Source organism: Silurus meridionalis, chromosome 5 (genome assembly GCF_014805685.1).
Source record: "Silurus meridionalis isolate SWU-2019-XX chromosome 5, ASM1480568v1, whole genome shotgun sequence".
NCBI lineage: Eukaryota > Metazoa > Chordata > Actinopteri > Siluriformes > Siluridae > Silurus > Silurus meridionalis.
The window spans coordinates 20,296,697-20,324,534 of record NC_060888.1 but is presented as its reverse complement, the minus strand read 5'-3'; the positions used below and the strand labels follow the sequence as shown (position 1 = coordinate 20,324,534).

The following is a 27,838-nucleotide window of genomic DNA, read 5'->3' as shown; positions in this document are numbered from 1 at the left end:
CCTCCTTTTTCTCCTTCTGAGAACTAGAGCATGCTGAAACAAGCAACATTATACAGTATGTGTTGTAATGTATAAGGTCATAGTGCATCTCTTAAGGTAACGATATCGTCTCTAAAGTCCGCCTCTTTTTTTTTTGTTATATTACCTAACGCAAGATTCAATCGCTTTTAATTTAAAGACTGTTTAATCACACAAAGTGCTTTTTTTTGCATGTGTATTTCCCGACAGTGGCTTTTTATAGACCTTGGCTTGCGAACGTAATGACGTAAAAAAGTTCCATCTGGCCTAGTGCATCAGTCGTTCCTTCGAGAGCAACTCGAACCGCTTTGAAATAGCAACGGCTTTTAATTTTCCGAACGCAGGTATCACGCATGACGAACACTCGTCGTTACCTACGTCGCACCTGCGATTTGAATCTGAGCCCAGTCGAGGCTGCACAACAGAGCACTGTCGAAAGCATTTTCATCTCGCGCGTTGTGCGAGCTGCAATCTGGTATAAGTACACTTATCAGGAGTCATTCTCCATCTGATACTACCTCTGCTCTTTCCCCCAACAGCTCCTTTATCTCCCCTCTTTCTTAGGGCCATCAATAAGATTGCTTTAAGGCTGTCTGAGTCTAGGAGCCGCAGCCCTTATAATTTAATGAACACTGTTAACAGATGTGTCTATAGATGTCTGGGCGATCTCACAGGCTCTTACGGGAAAAGTCCGCTCAGGATCGCTTTTCATTCTTTTCTTTGACATCTGTAATTACACCCTCCTCCACCACAGCATCCGATAATCATCTTGTAATGATATGTGAGGTTTTTTTTTTTTGTTTTTTTTGACATCCTATGTTATGCATCACAGTGAGTGACAACAAAGCCGTAAAAATACGTACGATTAACAGAGCACCTCTGTACTTAAATATACAGATGTTTACTAGAACATAGTAGAATTTATCTTTTTTTTAAATATATTCCATCGTTAATAAAAGGACTGCAGGCTCTATCTAATATCAAGTGTCCTCAAGTAGTCCTGATTAATAAATCTTTTAAAGCAGCATGACAAACCCGTCGGAGGTACCATGCCATCAGCTTGCGTGCGATAGAAAAAACAATTGCAGATTAATAAAACATCAGCGACTCCTCTAGAATGGGTTCATTTATCAGCATGTAAACTATATGGACAGCACAATACATTAGCCTTTACTCTTCTTCGAAGATGTCTGCAAGATTATGGAGCGTGCCTCATTCAGCCATAGGGGTGTTAATAAATTCAGGAACTGATGTAGGGTTAGGAGGCCTGGGTGTTCAGTAAGGTTGAGGTCGAAGCTGTATATCAGGCTGCTTAAGATCTTGTTAAAGCATATCTTTCGTCTACTTAGGTGACGTTTGAACCGCTGTGTTCTGGACAGTCCCTCACCATTATGCAGTCCTGACACTGTAAACGACCATAGTGTATCAGGTTGCTTCAGTCCAGGGAAGTCGTTTACCCGTATTTGGCGCCACCTATTTTTTTTACAGGTATTGACAATAGACTAGAGCTCGAATACAAGACATCATTTATTGAGATGCTTTTCCATTTAAAAATAGCATATCATACTTGGGATTATATGGCCTATAGCATTACATTTGCATAATAAATTATGTAGAAAGTATTTAAGGATGCTTTATAGAAAGTCATAGAAAGTAGGACCCTGTTGTGTACCACTGAGGATCCCGTTCTCATCTCTGCACTTTAACCTTTTGATTTTTTTTTTTTCACTCATCAGTTCTCTCACAGCCGTATCATTGAGCTTCATTTCGGCATGTCGTATTCCCTAAGAATTACATGTAGACCACTACATGTGTGTTCAGGGAAAAAATCTCTGAGTTTCTGAAGCCAGACAGAAGTCTCAGGACTCGGGGTAATGTCTGCCAACCAAGAAAATACTGTTTGTGTTGGACTCCCGTCTTTCTGGCTCTTACACACACCACTCCATTGCAGATTTATACGTGAAAGTTTGCGTTTTGTTTAATGAAGAGACTTAATCATTTCTGTCAGCCTGAATCGTACGAGTGTAAGCAAACTCTAGTTCAAATAAACGCTTCGGGAGATTAGAATCTGTGTGATTATATAAACACGAGACATTTATCACAGAACCCATAGCCCATTTGAAATGCTGAATCCTCTGAGGTATAAAACGCCGACACTGCAGAGGAGACTCGGTTGCAGCAGATGATGTATTCCACTGACAGGTTCACATTCATAAACGTCTGGTTGTATAGCAGGGAAATGAGAGGCACACTAGAGCGATCAGATAACATTCGAGGTTCGTCAAAAACGCTAGAAGGAGTTTGCGCTTGAAGACATGTCTCGGAGTCATAAAATGCAGGCACTAATTACGTACGAGCAATGGAATTTATGAGAGTGAAGTCTTCTCTTTCTCTCTCTCTCTCTCTCTATCTCTATTCTCTCTATTCTCTCTGCCTCTCTTTTTCTCTTTCTCGGGAAGTGTTAGTGATTAGATGTGCTTCGGCTACTGAGATTTATGCGTTTGACTGGTTGTTTAAGTGCACACACACACACACACACACACACACACACACTGAGGAATGACAGCATGCCGTCTATATCGCAGTAGTATCTTGTGTAAGGTTTGTAATTATTAGGTGGTGGCTTCAGAGGTCAAGGACCTTGCTTTTTTGCTTTGTAGAAATCTTCTAGCTTGCAGATACACAGCCTATAAAACCCATGCTATAAACACTCAGATACTCCACACATTTTACTAGGAAATTCCACCCACAATTTTCATCATTTGCTAATCGCACATGTTGCTGAGGGTTAAAAAGGGAGCCGCTTATCTTCAGGGCGTTGCAGTGGTTTTTTAGCGAGGAAGTGTGTTTTTTCTCTGTAAACCTTTTAAACCCTCTAAACGCCGGAAGAATTAGTTAAGACGCGCATGTAATACAAACCAGGCTTTATGGGTCTCCTCGATTACCCATCGTAGATGTTTGCTCGGTGCAGCCCTGGCATTAGCAAACGCACATGTTGGGGTTTACCAATGAACGGAGCGAAGCCGCGTCCCTATCGTTCTGCTCTTCGATATACCGTCCACATATGACTTGCATTATGCACTTAGTTTGGGTAAAGTTATCACGAATATCAAATACAGCATTACATGCATGCATTCAGCATGCATGTCAGAGACGTGGACGATCGATATCATGATGCTAGGGCTCTCCGGTCATGTGAGGACGTCATGATAGCTCAGCTTTATTATAAACAAGTCAAAGTCATTCAAACACTGCATAAGCAGCATATACCAAGCATTTTCTATTAGAGCAAAACTATTCAGGAAGGAAGTTGTAGATGTATAGAAATATAAATGCACCCTCACGGGTACCGCAGTAAATCGCAAAACAATGCTCTCCGCCCAGAGAATAGTGAGTCATTGCTTTGTGTTTGGCGAGTATTTCCGAGGCATTTCAGCACGGCTATTAGTCGACCTTTACAAGCAATTTACGTGCCGAGTCTATTATGAAATCAACAAACGAGGTGCTTTAGGCAAAGCGTATTTTAAGTGACTCTCCTCATTGCCTGGAAAAGACCCTGTGTTTGCTCAGCAAATAAATGCTGCAGCCATTTGTTAATATAAAAGCATTAAAATATCATTGATGATTAATAGAGCTGTCAACAAAGCATTCCCATGGTAAAATATCTCAAATTTGTCACAGTATAAAATCTTAATTTATTTATGAAGCTGCATTAATGCATTATTTATTAATTTAAAGCATTCCCATGGTAAAATATTAAGAAATTTAATTAAGAAATTAAATTAAGATTTTATCACATATATATATAAATTAAGATTTTATAAAATAGCTACATACATGGTTTTGTTGTCTAATTATTACTACAATATATTTGCCTGATGATTGAATAATGAACTGATTGCTGTGGTCAGCATTTTTTTTAGAGTAAGTAATAAAACATGACGGGGCATGCCGATGTGTGTTATTCCTCTTATCCCACAGCAGTTTGCAAATAATTATGATAATTGCCTATCCTTCTCTTTTTGTCTCTTTATGGTTACATGCAATGTTATATAAAATTCACAAGACAAGCCAGTTTCAAACAGTTGTTCCTTTGCAAGTGTCTCTTTTCTTATAGTCTTTACTTAAAGTTCCTTAAGTTAAGAGAAAAAAAAGTCACACAGTCAAGACTCCTCCCATAAATGTTAAATAAATGTCTCTAAACGGGAAAAACTATTATACATTTTTCATTTCTGAATCAGTTTATTTTTGGTCAGGATTATTTTGCCTTAGATAAGGTACCATGGGAGTCAGAATGAACGAGTGAATCCAAACAATAACATCTCAGATCATTAACGTGCTTTTCCCTTCTCTCTTTTCTCTTTTACTCTCCCTTCTTTGCCGTTTCTCCTTTTTGTTTCCTTCACCATGTCTGCGCGTCTCTGCTGCCCTCTGTCCCGCCTGCTCTCTACTCCAGCGGCTGCTCCTCTGCTTCTAAACTCCTACTCTGGTTCTGCAACACTAAGCCTGTTCCTGTCTAGTGCTGTGTGAGGAGCTCGCAAGTGAGTCACACACAGCTCACACATGCACACGCGCACACACACACACACACACACACACACACACACACACACACACACACACACACACACACATGCCCTCTCTCTCCCACTCTATCTCTCTTTAATCATCCTGTTCTGGAATCTGATTATATTTCTGCATAATCTTTAACTACACTGTGTGTGTTGTGTGTGTGTAGGTGCCATTTCTTTATGCAGCTGTGTTTTCTTTTTCTATGTTCTGTGTTGTGGATGATAAGGAACCTAAAGTACATAATTACTAAGCTCATGTTAATGGAAATAGGTTTTGTGCATCTGTGCAGGAGTGAAAATGAGGAATGAGTGTAATTTTAATGTATATATCACGGCTGTCAAAATCGAGTCCTTAATAACGTGTTAACGCAAATTCATTTCAACGGCACTAGCGCACATTTCCGTTTGACCGTTTTTTTTACAAATATAAATTGATAAATATAAAAGAGGAGAAACTAAAGCCTTAAGCGCAACACACATTTATTCACGACGTCCTTTCTTTACTCAGATATTTATTTAAAAAAAAAGATATGTATATATACATACCGATCAGACATAACATTCTGTGTACCTGCATAATATTGTGTTTGTTCCCTTTTTTGCTGACAAAACAGTCCTAAAACGTTGAGCATTAGCAGCAGTAACTTCTTTAGCAATTTGAGCTACAGTAGATCATCTGTTGGTTCGAAACACACGGTTCGACCTTCGCTCCCCACAGGCATCCAGCAGCCTTGGCCACCCATGACCCTGTCGCTGGTTCACCACTGTTCCTTGCTTGGACCACTTTTGATAGATACTGACCACTGCGTCCCCGGGAACATCCCACAAGAGCTGCAGTATTGGAGATGCTGTAACTGTCGGTTTCGCCCTTGTCAAACTCAAAAGCTTAAATCCTTACACTTGCCCATTTTTCCTGCTTCTAACACATCAACTTTGTGGAGAAAAGGTTTATTTGTTGCCTAATATATCCCACTCACTAACAGGTGCTATGATGAAGAGATAATCAGTGTTATTCACTTCACCACTCATAATGTTATAATGTCGTAATCTTATGCCTGGTTGGTTTATACAGTACATAGTCCTTAGATTTCAATGCTCACTATTCAGCATTGACTTATTATGGACAATTTTACACATAGTTGATCTGGAATACCAGAATACAAGTTATGCACTATATACATTTACATACCTACATGTATACATATATAATACTGTAATACCCCAAACAAAACAGTACAGTACCAGCAGTCATCTTTCAGGACTTTGATTGGCTGTGCTACTCTCAACACTCTGATACAACTGTGGAAAATCAAGCAAATTAAGGCCTGAATGAAAATAATGATACTATTTAACATACACTTATGAGAGTTTATCAGATTCATACCGTGGGACCTGTTGATTGGCAGGACGAGGGTCACTATATCCTCAAACACTGTAATTAAAAGTATCTCACTGGTGCTTTCTAAAGTTTAAGGTCATTGGATTGTCTGTTCTACCAATCTGTTCAAATCTAATCTGCAGTCAGAACACATCAGAGCTTTGGGCAGTGCTGGCACTTACTCCAATCGGTAGCCACTTGACTGCATTCCTTATCCCCAATCTGCTTGTGCAATTCATAAGAATTCAACTAAGTGTAAAGAGACTAAAGGTGTATATATATATATATATATATATATATATATATATATATATATATATATATATATATATATATATACATTGAAGAAAATAAGTATTTGAACACCCTGCTATTTTGCATGTCCACTGTGAGAGACATAATCTAAAAAAAAAAATCCAGAAATCACAATGTATGATTTTTTAACTATTTATTTGTATGATACAGCTGCAAATAAGTATTTGAACACCTGAGAAAGTCAATGTTAATATTTGGTACAGTAGCCTTTGTTTGCAATTACAGAGGTCAAACGTTTCCTGTAGTTTTCACCAGGTTTGCACACACTGCAGGAGGGATTTTGGCCCACCTCCACACAGATCTTCTCTAGATCAGTCAGGTTTCTGGCCTGTCGCTGAGAAACACGGAGTTTGAGCTCCTCCAAAGATTCTCTATTGGGTTTAGGTCTGAGACTGGCTAGGCCACGCCAGAACCTTGATATGCTTCTTACAGAGCCACTCCTTGGTTATCCTGGAAGACCCAGCCTCGACCCATCTTCAATGCTCTAACTGAGGGAAGGAGGTTGTTCCCCAAAATCTCGCAATACATGGCCCCGGTCATCCTCTCCTTAATACAGTGCAGTCGCCCTGTCCCATTTGCAGAAAAACACCCCCAAAGCATGATGCTACCACCCCCATGCTTCACAGTAGGGATGGTGTTCTTGGGATGGTACTCATCATTCTTCTTCCTCCAAACACGTTTAGTGGTATTATGACCCAAAAGTTCTATTTTGGTCTAATCTGACCACATGACTTTCTCCCATGATTCCTCTGGATCATCCAAATGGTCATTGGCAAACTTAAGACGTGCCTGGACATGTGCTGGTTTAAGCAGGGGAACCTTCCGTGCCATGCATGATTTCAAACTATGACGTCTTAGTGTATTACCAACAGTAACCTTGGAAACGGTGGTCTTAGCTCTTTTCAGGTCATTGACCAGCTCCTTCCGTGTAGTTCTGGGCTGATTTCTCACCTTCCTTAGGATCATTGAGACCCCACGAGGTGAGATCTTGCATGGAGTCCCAGTCTGAGGGAGATTGACAGTCATGTTTAGCTTCTTCCATTTTCTAATGATTGCTCCAACAGTGGATCTTTTTTCACCAAGCTGCTTGGCAATTTCCCCGTAGCTTGGCAATTTCCAGCCTTGTGGAGGTGTACAATTTTGTCTCTAGTGTCTTTGGACAGCTCTTTGGTCTTAGCCATGTTAGTAGTTGGATTCTTACTGATTGTATGGGGTGGACAGGTGTCTTTATGCAGCTAACGACCTCAAACAGGTGCATCTAATTTAGGATAATAAATGTAGTGGAGGTTGACATTTTAAAGGCAGACTAACAGGTCTTTGAGGGTCAGAATTCTAGCTGATAGACAGGTGTTCAAATACTTATTTGCAGCTGTATCATACAAATAAATAGTTTAAAAATCATATATTGTGATTTCTTGATTTTTTTTTTTAGATTATGTCTCTCACAGTGGACATGCACCTACGATGACAATTTTAGACCCCTCCATGATTTCTAAGTGGGAGAACTTGCAAAATAGCAGGGTGTTCAAATACTTATTTTCCTCACTGTATATATGGTGTCATTTGTAACAATCTATGACAATCAATTCCCCCACAACAATTTTTCTTTAGTTTTTTTGTCATAGTTGCTTTTATGTCTGTAGTTACTTTTGCATAAACTCGACGTTGACCCCTGACTAAAGGTTTCACCAAGTTAAAGAAAAGTGGAAACAGGATAATATTGATATAATATATGACTAGATTTCGTGTATCTGAGGGATGTCATCTTGGCATCCACACAAGTATGCTCAAGTCAAGTATCTTTGGAAACATATATAATGGACTCGTTGATCAGGAGCACAAACATGTAACATAAACAGAGCCTTATGAAGGGCCATGCTAATCAGAGTACATTTAAATTGGTGCATTACGTCAGTTTGTTTTCATCTTAGAAATCACATGATTTTAATGCACATTTCCAGAGTGTTTTCGGGTGTAAACAAGTGCAAACAAAATAAAAAAAGAATCCGATTATTGAAGATTAAGACACGTTATGCTGTTCCAGGTGCTGCTTTTTATATAAGGATTCTGTTAAGGATTATTCAGGATTATACAGGATTTATACAAGATTATCTTTATTAGATGTTTTGAGTTTTTTTTCCACAGTGCTGTCTCGGGCATTTTAAAATTAAAATACAATTCATAATAATAAGATATGATTAATTAATAGAGAAAAAGGGTGCAAAAAATACATCAGTTCTAAGGAACGTTATGCCATGATGAAGAAGCGCAAATGGATAGACTGGTTTAAGATAAAATGAACGCCACGGTAACTTGGAGCAGTAACCTTGGAAGGTGAAAAAGCATCTCAGTTGCACATGTACACTGCAGAAGACCACATCTGATATATCTTCTGTAGGCAACAGTGGGCATAGGCTTTCCAAAACTGGACCCCACCCCGTCATGAGGAATCTTGATTCTATTTCAGATGGTCAGAATTTGCCATCAGCAACATGAATCCTTGTGTTAACATTTCAGGGAGGTGGTGTTGTTATAATAGTATGGGGAATCTTTTTTTCACACACCTTGGGCTCTTAAATGTCACTGAAGCATAATTTGAACGCTACAGCCTGTCGGAGTCTTGTTACCGAACACAAGCATCCATTTATGGCTAAAATTTACCCTTTCCAGCAAAATGAGGCACCGCGTCACAATCATAAACTGTCAAAAGTAACGGTGTACTTTACTGGCCTTCCCGGTCAGCAGATCGGAATAGAGCTGTTTAAGCATCTTTCGAATGCGCTAGAATGGAAAGATTGGAAGAATAAGAAACATGAAAGTGCAGCTAAAAATTCTGCGGACGTTGTTTCATCTTAACATGTGTACAGAATGTTAAAGGAATTTTGCAAACAGTTTGGTGATTCCATGAATTGAGGTTGTTTTAAAAGCATAGTGATTCCAACCCGGTATTTGTGTAACATGGGTTTGAGAATAAAAGGGCTGAAATCTGTATTAACAGATTCTCTAGATTCTCGTTTGGTGACGGGCTTGTGGGTTTGGGAATGGATGTGGATATTGTATAAGGGGTTCTTATTGATAATATACTGAATGAAAATGTGAAAATACTGAACTTGGAATAATGCGTATTGAATGAATGGGCTTCACTTCGTATTGTTTGCGTGTTCGAGTCGTCTGGTGGGATAATGAGTCCAAGCAGGAGCTCTTCTCCCTGCGTTTATATCTCAGATGGATATTAGATTGCCCTTTGAGCTTGAAGTAAAGGTCTGACTTGATGCAATTATTATGATGTCAAGCAAGGATAAAGTGACCTTTCATAAATGATTCTTCGATTAGGTATTTCAAGATGAAGTTCTACTGGATTTACCAGAAAAGGTTGACTTGACCTGAGACTGTCAAATCAGGACAGGCCAATTAGTGGATCTATTTTCAAACCCGATGAGCACACGTTCACTGATAGAGGGCTGCGATATCAGATTTGAACATTCCCATTTTAATATCTACCCACAAACTATAAAGATTGGCCTAATAAGAAAGGTGTAGCGCAAAGACAGATATGCATTCACGATGTCATTTTTTTAAAGCTTTCCTGGCTTCATGCCATGTTTCCTCTGAATAATAAATACGGTAAACAGAAACTGTAGATTTTTTTGGTTTTTAAGGCACATTCATCACTGCTGATTATGTTGTTACAGATGTCAGTGAATTCGCTTGAAAGAAGAACCCAAATAAAAATCAAGGGGGTGGTTACCTCTGTCTGACATACCCATCACTGGTCTACTAGGACATAAATCTACAGTCTGGACTAGAAAGGAATCAGAACCAGTCTGCTTCTGCATAATGCTTTAATAGATATTTAATCCGATGTGGATGACAAAAGAAAATACTGCTGTCCTGCTAGTCTGTTGTTGTTGTTTTTTTTTTATCATCTACGACTACATATACTATGGATACCCACAGCTGCATAATCTTCTATGTATAGATAATAAAATTCAGCCACTCATCCTATTGTTTTTCTTCATATTAAAAAAATTATCATGAACTGCTCCAAAACAAAAATAATTTTGTTTCTTTGCATCATCAGTGTGTAAGTGCAGTCAATTTTCACTTTATCCATGGTGGGAATAACGAGGGGACTGAAATTGCCTAAAGCACCCCAGATTGCTGTCTCGGTTAAATTTAGCAGTGCAGATGTCATCCTGGCGTCGTCGCTTTTACAGACCTAATACTGACATTACTGGGGACAGATGTGTTTTTTTTTTTTTTTTTTTGAAGGGGAGCCACATTATCGATTCCAATCAGTTCCACAAATGCAGGAAAGGTCGATGTCATGATCTTATCTATGACTCTGTAACTTGCCTCTCCCTTAATGGCAGTGTGATGGTAGACGTAGTGTGCTTTGTTGACTGGAATAGTTTTATTTTTAAAGGCTGTAGACATTTGACTCAATTGAAGTTTGTAGTCAAAAATCTAGAGGCAGAAAAGAATGTGGCTGTAACATAATTTCTTTTCACTGGAACAAAATCTGTTTCAGCATGTACATATAGTGAGGTCCATGAATACTTAGTTCTTTAAGGTTGGACCTAAGAACCGAGTGCTTTCTGCAAAACGCTCCAGGCTTCCTCGCTCAACATCAGTCAACATCAGTGTCTGACCTCATTAATGCTCTTGTGATTGAATGACCACATTCTGAAAGCCACACTAGTCAAAAATTGAGTCCAAAGTCTTCATACAGTGGAGCTCATCATAACAGCTTATGGGGATTTTCAGCAAGTGTGTTATAGGTCTGGTGTCCACATAATTCTCGCCATAAAGCGTACATACATTGACCATGAAATGGGAGAATTAATTTGGATATCAGAAATCTCATTCTGTCCTTTAAAGATGTTTAAAATATAGATAAAATAATATTGTGTATTGGAAATGTGTATATCTTTTGGGGTATTCGGTTTTTGTGTGTAACACAGTGCTGATTTTTCAGTATGAGCTGTATAGATATAATTTACCCTTCCACGTAAAAGACATTATTGTAAATATGGTCAATTTTTTCCCACAAAGAGAACATTTTTCCATTAGAGTCTTAAAACAGCAGACCGTGGTCAGCTCTGTCCCTGGAGTGAAAGTGCCTTTAAAATAATATTAGGGTTCTCTATTCTTTTCACTCATTGCCCTTTTTTTAGATTCAGTAAGAACTCAGGAACTTGATGTGTTTAGGCCAGCAGAGAAGGCTTTGCTGGACCTGAACGCCTGCCACTGCTCTATATTATTCCTAAACATGTTTGGTTTTCTTGTTTTATTCAAACATTTATGTCATGAACAGCTTATACGTGTTTTTTTTTTTTTGTTTGTTTGTTTTTTTTTTTGCTCTTGTTTTAAAAAAGCAGTTGTGTATTTATAACGTCTTTCCTCACAGCTCCACGTACAAGGCAGGAGAATCCAGCAAAGATCCCCGAAGCACTTGATATGTGTGGTGCAGATAGCAGCGCCATTTACAGAGCTATAAGCATTCTAGTTGTCATAGCTCTTTGAATGGTACTGCCATATGTACTGGAAAACCACCCCTAATGACCCGAACGCAGGATGTTTAAATGTATGCAAATTACTTTTACAAATTGATTTTATTTTCCTCGACCTCTCGTTTATATGCGCGCCGCTCAGCATGCCAAGTAAGTATTGATCAAGGAGAGGTTTTAGGACACAGGATTTTCTTTGCTTATTGCAGAAGTTTACTTTGTGCTCCTCGATGCAAATAAATCAGGAGTTATGAATAATGGATCAATATGTTGGGAAGGAATGTTGGGAGCGGTTTACATTTACATTTGTGGCATTTAGCAGACGCCCTTGTCCAGAGTGACGTACTGTACAAAAAAAAAAAACCTCAAGCAGTTGATAGGAAATTAACTTTGGAATGCTTTTCTGAAACTGTGCCTAGGTTGGTAAATTCACTTTGAAGACTTCATCGTATGACTGGAATATCCCTCGAGTTATTATATATACTATTGACAAAGGTTTGCGGATACCTGGTCATAAGTGTGGTATGTGCTTTTTGAGCATTGCATTCCACATTTAGTCCCAATTTGCTATTATACTTGCCTCCACTTATCTGGGAAAATGTGCTTGTGGAAATTTGTGTTTATCAGCCACAAGAGTGTTAGTAAAGTCATGTACTGATATAGGTGGGGTGAGGAGGCCTGGGGTGCAGTCAGCCTTCCAATTCATCTCAAAGGTGTTCAGTAGGGTTGGTGATCAGAGCCAAACCATGTAAAAGCATTTCTTCATGGAACTCGGCATCGTCATGTTGGAACAGGTTTGGGTTTCCATGTTCAAGTGAACACAAACTTTTATTATACCGCATCCAAAGGCGTCCTGTACAATTGTGTTCTTCCAGTTTGGAGAAGAACCACATATGGCAGGCAGGGTCAGGTGTCCCAATACTTCTGTCCACATAGAGCAGTGTATGATGTTCTGGGAGTGTCTATATGTCCATTGCCTGCTAATGTTATGTTTTCTTGATTTTTTATTTCTGATGTAGCATATGGCAAACTTTTAGATTTAAACTTTTAGTTACTGTAATGAATCATTTAATAGCATATGATTTCTGCCATTATTAGAATGACTGTATGTGCTTCCCAAGAACACGGTGCTGCTTTAGTGCGCGTTGTCACGTGCGGTCTTGTGGTTGCACAGCGGTGTGTGTGTGCTCTTTTTACACTGCCACTGCTGTGCTGAGTCTAAATAAGGCTTATTATAAAAGACTCGACAGGATATGAAGCAAAATGAGCAGCCAGTTGACACGGTATACATGATAATAATGATATTTCTTATCGTTTTCTGACAGCGTTATTTCTTACAGTAAACTGACAGATTATCCCACAAGCTGTCCTAGTGTATAATACACAATAATGAAAAATATAAACAAGCACAGTGTACTATAAATATATAATTTAATATAATAATATTAATATATTGTGTGGGGTTTTTTTTTTATTTATTTATTTCAATAAATTGTCTGTAATTGTCTAATGTTGAATCAACACAATGTCACAAGAGCGAACTAATAGCGACAATGTGCACCGCTTAAAATGTATGAAAAACTGCAACGGTTAAAATTGGAGGCAGGGAAAAAAAGTTGTTTATGCTGAAAGAAATTACATCTAATCATGTAGTCTTTCATCACTGCATGAATTTCTCCTGATATTACACATGTTAATATCCGTAGAAAATAAACATAATTGCTTTTTTCTTAATATGCACAACTTAGTACATGTGCGTTTTTCTCTTCTAATGAAATGTGCATGTGAGAATGTGTGTGTGTGTGTGTGTGTGTGTGTGTGTGTGTGTGTGTGTGTGTGTGTGTGTACATTTCTCCAGCTTCATGCATACTGCGTTTCGATGCTGCTTGTTTAAATGCTGGTCTTTTATGCCCCATCATTAAAAATAAATCTTCCCTATAACAGTGCATCAGATATGGCATGCTATCATCACAGATGTTCTTATTAGCCTGGAAAATGCCATCGATAGGTTCTGAAAAGATTTTAGAAACCTGACATAAGGACCATATAAAAATGCCCTTCTTTTTCAATCAGATGGAAGTTGCGTGATTGTTTTCAGCTGCGGTCTTTCACAAAAACAAAAAACAACACAGCAAACAAACACCTCGGTTTTATAGGAGACGACAGCAGGCTTTAAAAGACGTTCAAATAAGTGTGTTTTGAGTAAAAAGTAAGTCTTTGTCACATATCGGATTCTGACTGTTCTCACTTGTGCCTTGTAATAAAAGAAAAAGAAACCAAACAGCAGCGCGGCATGAAAATAAGCCTGTATCCCAGCAGTCCAAGAAAAGCAGCAGGTCGAAGAAAAGAAACAGCAGAACCCTGATGGTTGTGTGTGTCAGGCCTTTTATGGACGTAATCTCACATTCTTAAATGTGTTCCGTTACTCAAATCAAAAGTATATATTTTATTTAGTCAGATGGGATTTTTTTTCCTCCCCTGGGTCCGTGTGCTGTGTGTATCTGACAAGAATATTTCCAAAATAAGTGCAAAAAAAACCATCTTTTGTATTCAGTATTACAGCAAAAGCTAGTTGACTGGTTTTAGATGTAATGGAGGTTTGTTGCAATGCTGTTGTTAGACAATATATTATAGTCACTGGCCAGTTTATTCGCTCAATTATGCAATTATCTACCAGACGATGATGAAGGTCATAGTCTTATTAAGAGTTGATGCTCAAGTAAAACATCTCACAATCATTGAGGTAATGTGATCTCAGTAGCTTTAACCTTGCCGTAGTTTAAGTAATTGAGAAATTGCAGATTTCCTAGGATAATTGCACACAAACCTCAAAATCCATTCTAGTAAACAAAGGCTCTATGAGCACCTTGATACTGCCATAGGATTGGCCAGAGGAGAATTTGTATAATGGTCAACAGAAAGGTTACAGTAATCAAACCACGGTGAGCAGAAAAGCTAACTGAACAGTTATCTGAAACTACAATGGCCACAAGTTCACTGGAAAAACAAAAACAATTTTTAACTCTTCATCCAGTCATTAACAACCATGTCACTGTCAATAATGTGCTGCTACCACATGATTGGCTAATGAGTAGATAAACTTAATGTTCTTATTAAAGTGGACAGTGAGTGTAGTGTATTTATAATATACTTACTGTAATACTGTTATTTTTTTTCATGCACAGGCAGCAGAAAAACTCAACAAATCATTGACAGAGTCGAAATGCTGTGAAAATATCTGCAGATACGGATCTATAAGCAGACGGTCTGCCGAGATCGATTTCCAGGAGTGACATTAAAGTTCATATTCTGCCTTCTGCAGTATTTATTTCCGTGAAAGGTTTTTTCCAGCTCTGATGCTATAAAGCAAAAACCAGGGGTGCTGGCAGCCTTAATCATGTAGCAATGTCTTCTCTACCTGCTGGTGTTTGTTGTCATGGTAAACGCGAGTGTGGCCAGACATCAGCTTCCTACTATGTGTTGGGATTTTTGTGGCATGTTAAGGACCGCTGTCCGTGTATAAACATTTATTACGATATTAGACCCGGTTTATGCCCTGACTCAAATCAAAAAGATGAATCGAACATGAGACAGACCTCCTTGTCCTGCTTGCAGTCTCTCATGATGAGTGAAGTGTGTACCCCTTATGTAAACACTAACACTCTTCTTTTTCTCTGTGGGCCTCCTTGTACTTTTTCACTCCCACGTTGCTCTCTCCTGAAATTCCCTTCTTCCACTTCAACTCTACTCTTCATTTCAGATAAGGGGACACTTCATTTGTGCTTAAATAATCAATCCTTTTATCTTCGCACACGTGTGCGTCGAACATCCAGAAATTGTTAGATCGCAGATTTATCGAGTCCTTGCGGTAAAGATCCGCAACACGCCACTTTACGGACGTCTATTTGTAGCTCCACGCCGGCTGTCAAAGAGACAGAGAGCAGAGTGTTTACGTCTGCCATATCTCTGCCAGCTGGCCTCATGGAAAGAGGTTGTATTAGATACAGCAGTGTGGTATGAAGTAGACAGGCTGGGAAACGCGACGTTAGATGCCGATTCCACTCCGACAGTGTGGAAAGGGCTGAGCCGTAGCAGTTAGTCTCTGTATGAAGGAAACAATGTGCTGTTTCGAAATAATCCCAATCAATTAGAATCTAATAAAATCCTTGCAAACAGTTCCATGGGGAGGTGCTGAGGAAGTGTGAAGTGTTTACTTACAGTTGAAAATGATTACATCTGTGTCTGACCTGTGGCATCGCTGCATATCCTAAGCCTATTACCATAAGCACATAACACTCAGATTTAAATTTTATAACGGCACAGTATTTGTGTGATTTATTCAGAATCTTGGCAGCGTTTGACCAAACAAAATCTGTGCATTAGAAATCTAGCAGATTTAAATATTGTTAATTAAACAATAGCTTTCTGGCCAGGCTTTCGGGCATCTTTGAAGCTTTTTATTTGCCATTGTGCTGTCAGTCATACAAGCATGCTTATTTTTTTATCCTCCTGCATTCAAGATAATCAAGTCTCAACCCTGCCAGTACGAATTTCCTGATTCCTGCAGTGATTTCTGCAGTGAGGACATTCTTCATGCGTATATGTGTGACTTCTAATTTTAGAGAGTGGTGTTTTAGTCCACTACTCACCAGCCATGTAATTTATAGTACAATGAAAGTGCTCCCATACACAAAGCCTAAAATATTTGTGATGAATTACCAGTTCCTGCATGTCGCTGATCATAGCCAAGCCGTTTTCCTAAGCATGGACAAGTGACCCTAAGATTGGTATGTGCTATTTTTGAACAAACCGTTCCACTTTTAGTCCCAATTTGCTTCTGTAATAACCTCCATTCTTCAGAGAAGATGTTCCACTTGATTTTAAGATGGTACTCATTCAGCCACAAGAGCATTAGTAAAGTCAGGTATTGATGTAGGTGAGGTGAGGAGGCCTGGAGTGCAGTCAGTGCTCTAATCCATCCCAAAGGTGTTCAATAGTGTTAGATGTAGACGTTCTATATCTTCATTGAGCTCACTTTGTGCACAGGACCATTGTCCTGCTAGAACAGGTTTTCGTCTTGTAGTTCAAGTGAAAAGAAAATCGAATTCTACCGCATCCAAAGATACAATACAATACAAAACAAAACCACATTTAACTGGAAAAGTTAGGTGTCCAAATACTTTTGGTCATATAGTGTAAAGAGAGAGCTACTTTTTTCAGACGTTACATTGAAGTCTTTCACCTTAAATAAATACCTCGCATTTTATAACGTTGTATAACATAAGTGATAATTTTTTTATAGATTTTATTATATACAAACACCACAATCCCTGACTCAGACTTCGCTCAAATGAGTCTGAAGCCCTGATTCCAGCTGCGGTGAGTTTCAGATAGATCGCCCCCTCTCACTAATAAGCTTGAAATTGCAGATCGTATCATATTATGGAGTAAGTTATCTCAGGCTGCCTTGTCTTGCTTAATCCCAAACCCCTCAGAATTGCAGTTTAGATGGCACGTCTTCTCTCTCGCTGACGTCAGCAGCGAGTATCACCTGCTGGATCAAGAGTCAATCCTCTGAAAAGATTAAAGAAAAAGCATTATAAATTAGGTTTTACGGACCACACAATGCATTTGGTCTTCGTTTCACCTCGTGATTTATGTGTTAACGGTATAACGTAGATAACGTAAAGCAGGAAAATAAAGTGATTTTTGATTCCGGTTATAAACGTATATAAAAGATTCTATAGGAATAGATGAGATATGGATGCCTGCTTTTTTGTATGTGTGTGTGAGTATGGAAGAGGTAGTGATCATCCATCAGCAAGTTAAGCTCTTATAAAAACGATTTCCTCGGTTTCGCGTATGTTTCTTGCAAAAAAGCCAACGATATGTGCGTCATGGAGATGAAATCCTTCTGGTTTCTTTTTCCATCAGTGAAAGCTCATTTTTAAAATGGTTTTCGATTTGCACGGTACTACCTCAATTACACTACTAATATTACACTTTTTTCTGTTATTTCTAATTGCAGTTATGTAATGATTTTATTAGTGCATTATACAGACCAGCCATTGGATTTGTATGTGCTTTTTGAACATCCCATTTTACATTTAGTCCTCATTTGTTGTTATAATAACCTCCACTCATCTGTTGTGTGGTTGTGGAGATTTAGGATCATTTAGCCACAATGGTGTTAGTAAAGTCAGGTACTGATGAAGGTGATGTGAGGAGGCCTGGGGTGCAGCCAGCATTCCAATTCATCCCAACAGTGTTTAATAGGGTTGAGGTCAGAGCTCTGTAGCAGGCTGTTCAAGATAAACCATTTTTTCATGAAGCATGAATTTTGCAGAGGGCATTGCCATTCTGAAACAGGTTTGGGTCTTCTAGTTTAAATAAAGGAAAAATTGAATGCTTCTGCATCCAAACACCTTCTATATAATTGTGTACCTCCAACTTTGTGGTAACTGTTTGTGGAGAAACCACCTGTGGCTGGAAAAGTCAGATGTCCATTTAGTTTATATATAAGTATATATATAGTATATACTGTATATGTATGCATGTGTTGAGTTGTATATGTTTGTCCAGGTGCTATTTTGTCTTTTTATTTCCATTACTCGTGTGTTGTGGTATGTTGTGTATCATTAACTATAATCCTTTGAAATTAGGATTCATCCTTTAAATAAACCTGCTATTATTGTCATTATTCAGTCAATATAGTCAATAATCTTGACTGAACCATGGCGGGTTTGGCTTACCTTAAAAATCTTTTTTTTTTTTTTATACTAAATTCGGCCAGGAAAGCACTCCAAATTGTGCATAAGGACATCAATTTAGAGAAAAGGACCGTTTTGCATTGTACTTGTCCTGTAATGTATAATTTTTTACTATGAACCAAGTGCTCAGCTTTCAGAAGTAAATTTTTTTGTTGTTTTAATTTTAACCTTTGTTTTTATTTTGCTTCCTCTTCTAATTGTAGTTTGTATACACAGAGGATCTGTAAAAGTTGTCAGTCTACTGAGAAAGAGTTTTAGGAGACCGTGCCTGAAATGAATGTAATCTTGTGTGTACAAAACCGAGGCAAATCCCTTGAAAGCTTATCGCATTTTTCCATAGTAAAAGAAGCTCCCTAGAGCAAGATAAATGCACTTCTTACACTTTTGCTCCATTGTACGTAAAGCCAACAGTGGATTGTTCAAAGGAGGTTTCAAGTAATGTTAGGGGGAATTGTGAGAGGCAGAAGTGCAAATAAACTGGTAGCAATTTTCTTTTTCATCCTCATATTTTTTGCTCTCTTTCTCTCTATATATTTTATATCTGTCTCCTTTCCTCCCTATCTCTCTCTCTCTCTCTCTCTCTCTCTCTCTCTCTCTCTGATTTTAAATCAGGTGTTGGATTTGGAGACACACAGCAGCTAACACAATCCACTGCTCAATCCTTAACCCTATTTATATTTCAGCCACCGAAGACTCTTGGTGTTTACTTTTTTAGTAAGTGTAATGTGTTTGATTACAATTTATTGTGTTGCTGGCACGCAGTCTCCCTCAGCAAATCTAAGAAAAAAACTGCCTGATGTTGAGACTGGAAAGACCAGCATATTTATAACAGTTCTGCATTGTATTGGAAAATTTGACATCTCAGGTAACATACAATTATGAGCAAACTTTGAACAGAGTTTCCTCAGACTGATGTTTGTTGGTGTAGGATGGAGGCACTACAAACAGTGTCTAGTTTAGAGTCTAGAGAGCAGCAATGTGGCAACAATTCTGCTTTCTGCTCGCTCCACTGAAAAGCTCTCGCACATTTCCTTTTGGGAATCCTGGAACGATTTTGGAGTAGATCGAGTGTTTTATGGCAGACTTCATGCCTATTTCATGTCAAGTATCTCTGCTTTGGAATAGTGCTTCAGAGGAAATTGAGTGTGTATTGAATTCAAGTGTATATCGATCAGCCTAATGTTGTGCTGCCAAAACAGCTCTATTGTCCTTCATTGCACCACTTTTGGTTCCTAACTACTGCATACCAGGACACTTGTCAAAGTTCTCAGATCTTATGCTTGCACTTTTTTCAACACATAAACCGCTTACTGTTCACCATCATATCAGGAGCTACAGTAATATGTTTCTAAATAATTAGTCTATTACTAAAGATTTTCTTTAGAGCAGGGGTAAAATAGCACTGAACTTTATTATGTGGAAGCAAGCAGCATTCAGTCCCTGGGCCGTAGTTTGGGGACCCCTGCTTTAGAGTCTGATTACAGAAAATGACAGTTAAAAGATCAAATTATATATCAGATGTTTGCACCAAAAATTTCTCAGCATACAGTATATTTGATATCCAGTGAGTGCACTATAATAGCTCATAATCCTAATAGAAGCAACAATGAAAAAAAAAACCTTTCAGAAGTCAGATTTATTGGGTTTCCTGTATTCCTCATCATTTCCCCAGAATGCACATATTTCCACATGCCACCCTGCATTCAATTTCTATGCAGTTTTATAAATACGTTATATCCAATGAAGCACTGATAGAAGTCACGGGTGGCTCTTGGAGTTGGCCACAGATTATGAAGAATTGTTTCAGACCTTTAAGACAGTAGTTTTTGAAGTACTAGTGTCAGAAGGTGGCCGTTGTGTGCTGCACTGATGTAACAGGAGGACATTGCTTGTACAGCCACAGTGGTATTTAATAGATGAGAAACATTTTTAATAATCTCAACCTTAAGTATGGTCATTAAAAGCAAAAAGAGCAACAGATTTATTTCTGAGCATTTTCACTGATGATTAGCATCACACTAATGAGAAATCCAGTGCAAAAATAGCGGAGAGAAGGCAATTCAGACATTGAACACAGTTGCACAGAGATTGGCTCAGCTAGTATAAGCGTACAAGATGAGGCAGTATTAGCATGAGGTTGAAGTTTTGGAGTGTAAAGATGTGGTAAGAGAGCTTGATGGTCTAAATTGCTGCTGCATAGGTCTCTTTGGGTAGAGATGAAGCCATTAGATTATTCAATGTACTCTAAAAGTCGACTTTGTTGATGAACGATATTTATAAGCATTTTAATTCATAACTTATTTATACAAGTAAAGTAGCTGCCTGGCCAGCACAGACCTGCTCCACTCAGCTCTTTTTCATTAAAAAGCAACTCACGAGGCATGCATGTACTGTGTCTAAAACTATACCTCATGCTTTTTTCTATCACACATTTTGTTCTCTGCAATATAATAGCCCTAAGATGTAGGGCTCCCAATTTTCCTGCGCTGAAAATAGTGATTATGGTGGCGTTTTGAACACAGCGGTAGAGGGTCGGCCGTGGGATGTGGGGGAAGTCAATGTTTTGAATGCACTTGCAATTCACCTCATACACTGCTCCATTACAGTGTCATTACTCTCGCTGCAGTGTTCCATAGTGAAACGCCAGAGCCGCACACTCGACTTTTAGAGAGGGTCTGGTGCAGGCCCAAAACATATATATAATACATACATGAAAATATATAATATATAATAATTATTATATATATATAATAATTATTATATTTTTGTTTTTGTTTTTTACTTCCAGATACTCAGTTCTACACAATGGAAACAACAGCGAACAGGAGAAACTGTCAGTGCAGAATGACACAGAGTCGCAGGAATCCTGCTTCTGACTTCATCAGGGCGGAAACTGGAAAGTGCCATCGCTCGCCATCAGCCCCCTCACACCTGCGGTGCAAAAACTCACACCGGGGAGTCCAGGAACATATTACTGAGTGGTGGACTGAGCTGAGTTCTATGCTCCAAGAATATAGTGAACAATGTTGCCAAAGGTATTCGATTTATATTTAAGGACGTAACGATTTCTAATGTTCAACGACCAGATCCGTTAAAGAATTCCACTCGTTCCCCATGCCAAAAAACACGATTTCACCATTACTGTTGGAATATTTAAGCAGAATTAATCAGGAGAATGTTTCTACTGCCCAGACGTTGCATAACAAACATCACACTGTGTTTAATTCATGTCTAACGATGCATTCAGACTTGTTTATCATTATTATTTTTTTATACAGTAAGCATAAAAAATGCTAAATATAATGAGAACACAATATCACACAATATTCTGCAAAGAGTTTGTACAACAGAATATTCTGATCCAGTTTCTGATCAACTCTGACAAGGAGGTGACAACAGGTAGAACAGAAAACGTGCCTTTGGGTGAAATTACGTGCAGGAAAATTAATTTGTGTCCCCTTTTTTTTGGCACTTTTTAAAGATTTTCACTACACTATATATTAAAAAAAAGGTTTGTGGACAGCTGACCTAAGATTAGTGTGCACTTTTGGAACATCTCATTTCACATTTGCTGTTATAATAATCTCCACTCTTCTATGATTGAGGTCAGAGCTTTATAGCAGGCCACTCGTGATCTTCCTCTCTAACCCATGCAAATCATACTTCCATGAAGCTCGATTTGTGCACAGGGGCATTTGGGTCTAGTTCAAGTAAGGGGAATTGAATGCTACCACACCCTTGTTAAATTGTGTGCTAAAGTTCAGGCTCATGATGGATCCATTACTTGGTTGTTCATTGTCTGGTACAGGAATAATGGAACTTCTGGGTTTCCTTTCATCTGCATTTAGTTATAGTTCAGTCCATGTGTTTTTCGGATTCATGGGTGAAACAGTCCTGCTCAGAAATGTCAGTTTATATGCCTCTCTATGTATGAGCATAAAAACAATGTTAATTTAGACAAAGGTTCTGCTTTGCATACCTCATCAAATGATTATTTCTATTCAGTGCATTATCAAGGTTAATTCAGGACGCTTCTGATACACAATAGAGACAAAAGTATTGGGACAACTGACCTTTTCTTGCAATATGTGGTTCTTCTCCAAACTGTCTCCAAGCACAAATTGTACATACTCAATAGTACAGGACGTCTTTGGATGTGGTATGATAAAAAAAATTGCGTTCACTAGAACTTGGAAACCCAAAACTGTTTCAGCATGGCGATGCCCCTGTGCAGAAATCAAGCTCCGTGAAAATATGGTGTGCATTATTCGGTAAAGAAGGTCTCGAGTAACCTGAGTAACCCCTCACAGCACCCACATCAGTACCCGACTTTACTAACACCCTTGAGACTGATGAACACATATGTCCACAAGCACACTCCAAAATCTAGTGGAACACTTTCCCAGAAGAGTGGAAGGAAATTGGGACCGAATGTGGAATGCGATTCTCAAAAAAATCACATACCGTACTTATGACCAGGTGTCCCAATACTTTTGCCAATATTGTCTAAATGCATCCTTTCTTCAGAACAAAAACACATTCATGTGTTTTAAACAGTTAGTATTTTTGTAAATTAGTTTTAGTTTATTCGTGTTTAATCATTCTTTTTGAATCTATCAAAAAATCAGCCTCAACTGAGCCTCGTATTTAATAACGAGATTTGAATTCATGTCAATAACAGTAAACCTTTCAGTGCTAATCTCAGAGGAGAAAGTACGAATCAGAGTGTTGACAGAGCCCATTGCTGATTTTCATTCAGCAGCCCCGAGCGCAACTGGCAGACCCCTTAGAAATAAACATAGCTTTGGATTTCATTTCCACATAATGACCTGTCCTGCAATGAAAGCACTTATAGCACTTTTTAAAAGGTATCGATTGCAGTTTTCGTGAATAATACAGTATTCTGGTTGCTAATATTTTATCAAAGACCAAATTTATAAGAGAAGAATGAGGAAAGATTCCTTAAATGTGACCGTTTGTTAAAGTGTTATGTGTGATGCTGTGTTGTTTTACAGAAGAAAAAAAAAAGAGAGAGGGAAGCTTGTGAACAAATAGCTCCATGTGCACTGCAAATGCTCTGTACAGCTAAATGTGCTCTGATAGAGGGGGAACCTCACAGTATGTTTTCTCCTTTTGCCAACAAAAAGCTGATACCATTCACAGGTGGACAGCAAAAGGTATAATTTTCTGTTTTTAGCAGGTGGTCTTTATATGCTGAAGGTCAGAGCTTGGCATGTGAGTGTGTTTTTTTATTTTTGCTGTAAATAGGAGTATTTTTTATGCAAGGGATCTGACAGTGGCCCACGTGAAGCCCTCACTTCACTCTGAGGCATCATTCTCGCAGGAGAGCGTAACAGTTAACTTCACCGCTGGATCGCACAGTGTCGTACAGTGCAACATCCCGCAGAGATATTAACACGATCACGTACGTGGCCGCAAGCACCTCAACCTTTTTTTTTTTTTTTTTTTTTTTAATTTTATGTAAAGGCTTCAGAAAATACTGGCAGAACATCAGACAGAATTTCATATTGACTGTGAAGCTTGGAAATGAGCTGCAAAAAAATTCATTCCTATGATTTTTAATGGGAACATAGAAAGTTTTTTCGTTTAATTTTATAATTTTTTTTTTCCCAGGGCATTCAGATACAGAATACAAAATTTCCCCGAAATGTCATAGGAATCAAGTTTTAAAGTTGTACACTCTTCAGGTATGAGTAGGCGAAACGGCGAAAGCTCAGAATTACCCAGGCAGCCTTGACAGCTGTGTATTAAAAATGATTTTGGGGGATGTTAATTAACAACAAGCAGTCTGGAAAATTATTTTAATGCTCCTGTTCCACTCTGAACTCTGCTTTTTTAATTATGTAGCACCCATTGACCATGAGTCACTGAGCACTCAGCAATTTTAGTAGCAGATGCGATCACAAAAAGGGGGGGTGAGGGGGTATCAATAAATCACTCGCATAATTTTACTAGTGTCAGTGTAAAGTTTGCCGATGAGAATGCGACATCAGGCCCTGCCGTGAAGACACACATCCGGAAAGCTTTCCCACAATGGCTGCCGAAATACCTACAGCAATGCAGTTTTACCGATTCGTGCTTCGTGGTTCTCCGACTCTCTTATCTTGTTAACAGTGATGTATTACAGCCATGTAGAAATGTGACATAAAAGCCGGTGTAGGCATGAGGAATGAGCGAGGATACATCTGCAATGTATTCTCGTCCTAAAGAGCCATTTACTTGTATTGCTATATCGGTCCTTCTCTCTCACACACACACACATATACTCGCATAGACACACACACACAAACAACACTGTGTCACTGTGTATGAAGTCCTGAAGGCAGAAGTTCTAAACATGAATGTGTTGTAAATCTCTCCATAAGTTGTACAAGAACTTTTGTAAACTCAGTATTTATTTTGGTGGATATAAAGATTGATATTTTTCATGTACGGCTTCTCTTTCAGGGAGCTATGTGGATTAATTTTTCTGTTGCTATGTGACAGCTCTAATACATGATGATAATTAAAGATGATGGGATATAATGTAAATTGTGTCTGTCGCCTGCTTCATCTTGATGTTATTTACAGCCATTACCCTCAATCATATAGCTCTCACCACGCAGCAACAAGAGGATGTTGAATATACAGATGTGCTTGTGGTCAGCCGATCTTTGAGCGTTCACAGATTTTTTTGTCAAACAATGTTTTTTTTTTTTCCTGGGATTATCCGAGAATGCAGGACGGCAGGGTGGCGAGCGCAGGAAGAGCAGCCGACTTGCCCATATGGCTCCACTTTGTGTTTGAAGGCAGTGACGAATGTGGACACAACTCGCTTCCTAAACATGTGCTCATCAGACTAAATAGAAAGCCACAAGCAAGATGGAGTCAAAACAACATGCAGCTAAAATAGCAGGAAGTTTTTCCTTTTGTTCGCATTTATACTTATTATTATACTTTCCCTCACCTGTTCCTCTTCCGGGTCGCTCTCGAGTCACCGGTTATACAGCCATTTTTTTTACCCTGGTCTAGCATACAGTTTGTCTGCTAGTCCATGCAGGTATATTACATTAAAATTGGCTCATTAATTCGAATTTTCAGTGGCGCTGAACATGACTGAGACCCAGACCCATCAGACCCATGCGGCCTAATGCACCAGTCCTCATCATAAATTTGTGTAAGTGTGATGAGTGTGTGTGAGTGAACCTACTTGTGTTTAACCCACTTTGTGTGTAGTTTTAAAGTATGATCATCTTTCTGTACTTCTCACTAAATGCATGTTTTACTTATTTCCAATTTCCTTTTGAAATATATTTGGCATTCTAAATAGAGATAAATGACTAAGGATTTCATTATACAATCAGAAGCTACAATAAAATTAAAAGATTGAGTGATTTATTTCATGAAATTGTATGAATATATATGGTTCGTGCTTTGTCTTTATTACAGCTCTCTCAGGTGCTGCTCACTCTTTTGTCTCGGCTCTCCCTCTCTACACACCCTGCTCATTACTAAACACTACAGAACATCTGAACTTAAATTTGTGTCCTTAAGCACCTGTAATGACATTACAATACTTTTGACATGTATGTTTTAAAAGGAAATGCTACTGTGTAAAGAAAATAGATGCTTTTGTCATGTAAAATTTAGAATTTTTGTGTTAAATGTTGAAGAGTGTAAAATACACTATATGAACAAACGTTTGTGGACTCCTGACCAAAATATTCTTATGTGATTTTTGAACATACCTTTGCACATTTGCTCTTATAATAACCTCCACACTTCTGAGAAAATCTTAAAGTGTGTAATCTCTACAGCAGGCCACTCAAGATCTTCCACTCCAATCCAGCTAAAGCATTTCTTCATGAAGCTTCACGATTCTTATACAATTGTCTGCCTTCAACTCTCAGTTTTGGGGAGGAACCACATCTATCTGGAAAAGGCAGTTGTCCTAATACTTTTGTCCATATTGTATAAAAAGGAAGCTACTCTTGCACATTTTCTAGCATAATTAATTCCATTATATGATCAGAAGTACCATAATATTATCAAATATAATATAGTAACCACTTTTGGACAGAACCACATATAGCTCTAAAAAGTCAGGTGTCCCAATACTTTTGTCCGTAAAGTGTAAATTCTGATGTTCTAATATTAGACATGTCTAATCACCTCAGGCCTTACAGGTTACTATATGAGACTGCTCTTTTATTGAAGTGAGTGATTATATCACTTCTATTAGAATGTCACTTTGCCAGCTGTCATTTCTTTTTTCACCTTCATCATTCCGTTTATTTCTCGAGTGTAAAAGAGAGAATACGGTGGACAAATGAATGCGTGCTTTAATTACAAGACGAACAAAGATCCCTGATGAGTGGCTTGGGTACAGCCTAGATAATTGCATGCGCCAATGCACACAGAGAATCTTTCTAGTAATGAAACGCTGCAAACCACTATGAGATGTAACTAACAAGTAAATTGATTTATATGAATTATAAGAAGTGGAATAGAATACAGTAAGAGGATGTGATATATATTTTGAATCTATGCCAAGCCCATAGCTGAGCAGTTGGCAATTACGGCTTTGTTTGTGGATTAATGGTGACTCTTTGGCGACCCCTGAGATTTTTAACCTTGTAGCAGTATGGACATAAAATTAAATGCAGTTACCTCTGACCACAGATGTGCTGTATCTGAGCATATGCTCTTTATCTATTTATTATATAGCATTTTTCTTTTAAATCTTTCTCCAATACAAGTCTTTAATGTGATACATTAGTATTACCTCTGCTCTTTCTTATGTATGTAAATTTTCAGGTCCTGCCAGTTGATGCCTTAGGGCTTCAGTTCATCCCAGGTGCTTAGTAGCAGTAGAGATGCCGTTATATGAACGAGCTGAGAAATGCCTTTCCTCCTGATTGCTATTTGGATTGCCTTGCTGAGTTAAGTGCTCGCTCATCAGCCTTTCTCTGAAAGCGTCTGGCCTTTTTTCTTTTGACATGAACCCCCCCTCCCGAAATTCTTACTCTGAAATGTCAAGTGTTATAACAGGGTTTGTGCTCAGCGCGATCACTTCTAATTACGACACTGAGCAGACCCCCTTTTTTTTAGTCACGATCGAGACAATTCGCGGTCCCGATTATTAGCACCTCCTTGTCGTTCTGCCCTAGAATTACTGACTTTTCTATTTTCTGGTGCAAGTCCTGAGGTGTTATTTACACCTGTTGAGATTTTCACAGTTCTTCAGCTCGATTCTCCTCCTGCTTTTGTTGTGCA

At 38.5% G+C, this 27,838-nt stretch overlaps 1 protein-coding gene across 3 annotated transcripts in view; it reads left to right on the top strand.

The window, feature by feature from the left end:
• The window catches only part of htr4 (5-hydroxytryptamine receptor 4), an 88,952-nt gene extending 63,253 nt beyond the window's left edge, over positions 1–25,699 (top strand). The window contains exons 7-8 of one of the 3 annotated variants that reach the window (XR_006925932.1): positions 21,351–21,597; positions 23,578–25,698. Coding sequence is in view for 2 of the 3 variants with exons in the window: in XM_046850324.1 (XP_046706280.1) it covers positions 21,351–21,438 (88 nt within the window). In the remaining variant the exon portion in view is untranslated. Of the gene's footprint in view, positions 1–4,474; positions 4,560–21,350 lie in introns of all 3 variants that reach the window. The other 2 variants (XM_046850325.1, XM_046850324.1) reach the window with 2 other exon arrangements.
• Positions 25,700–27,838: the final 2,139 nt, after the last annotated feature.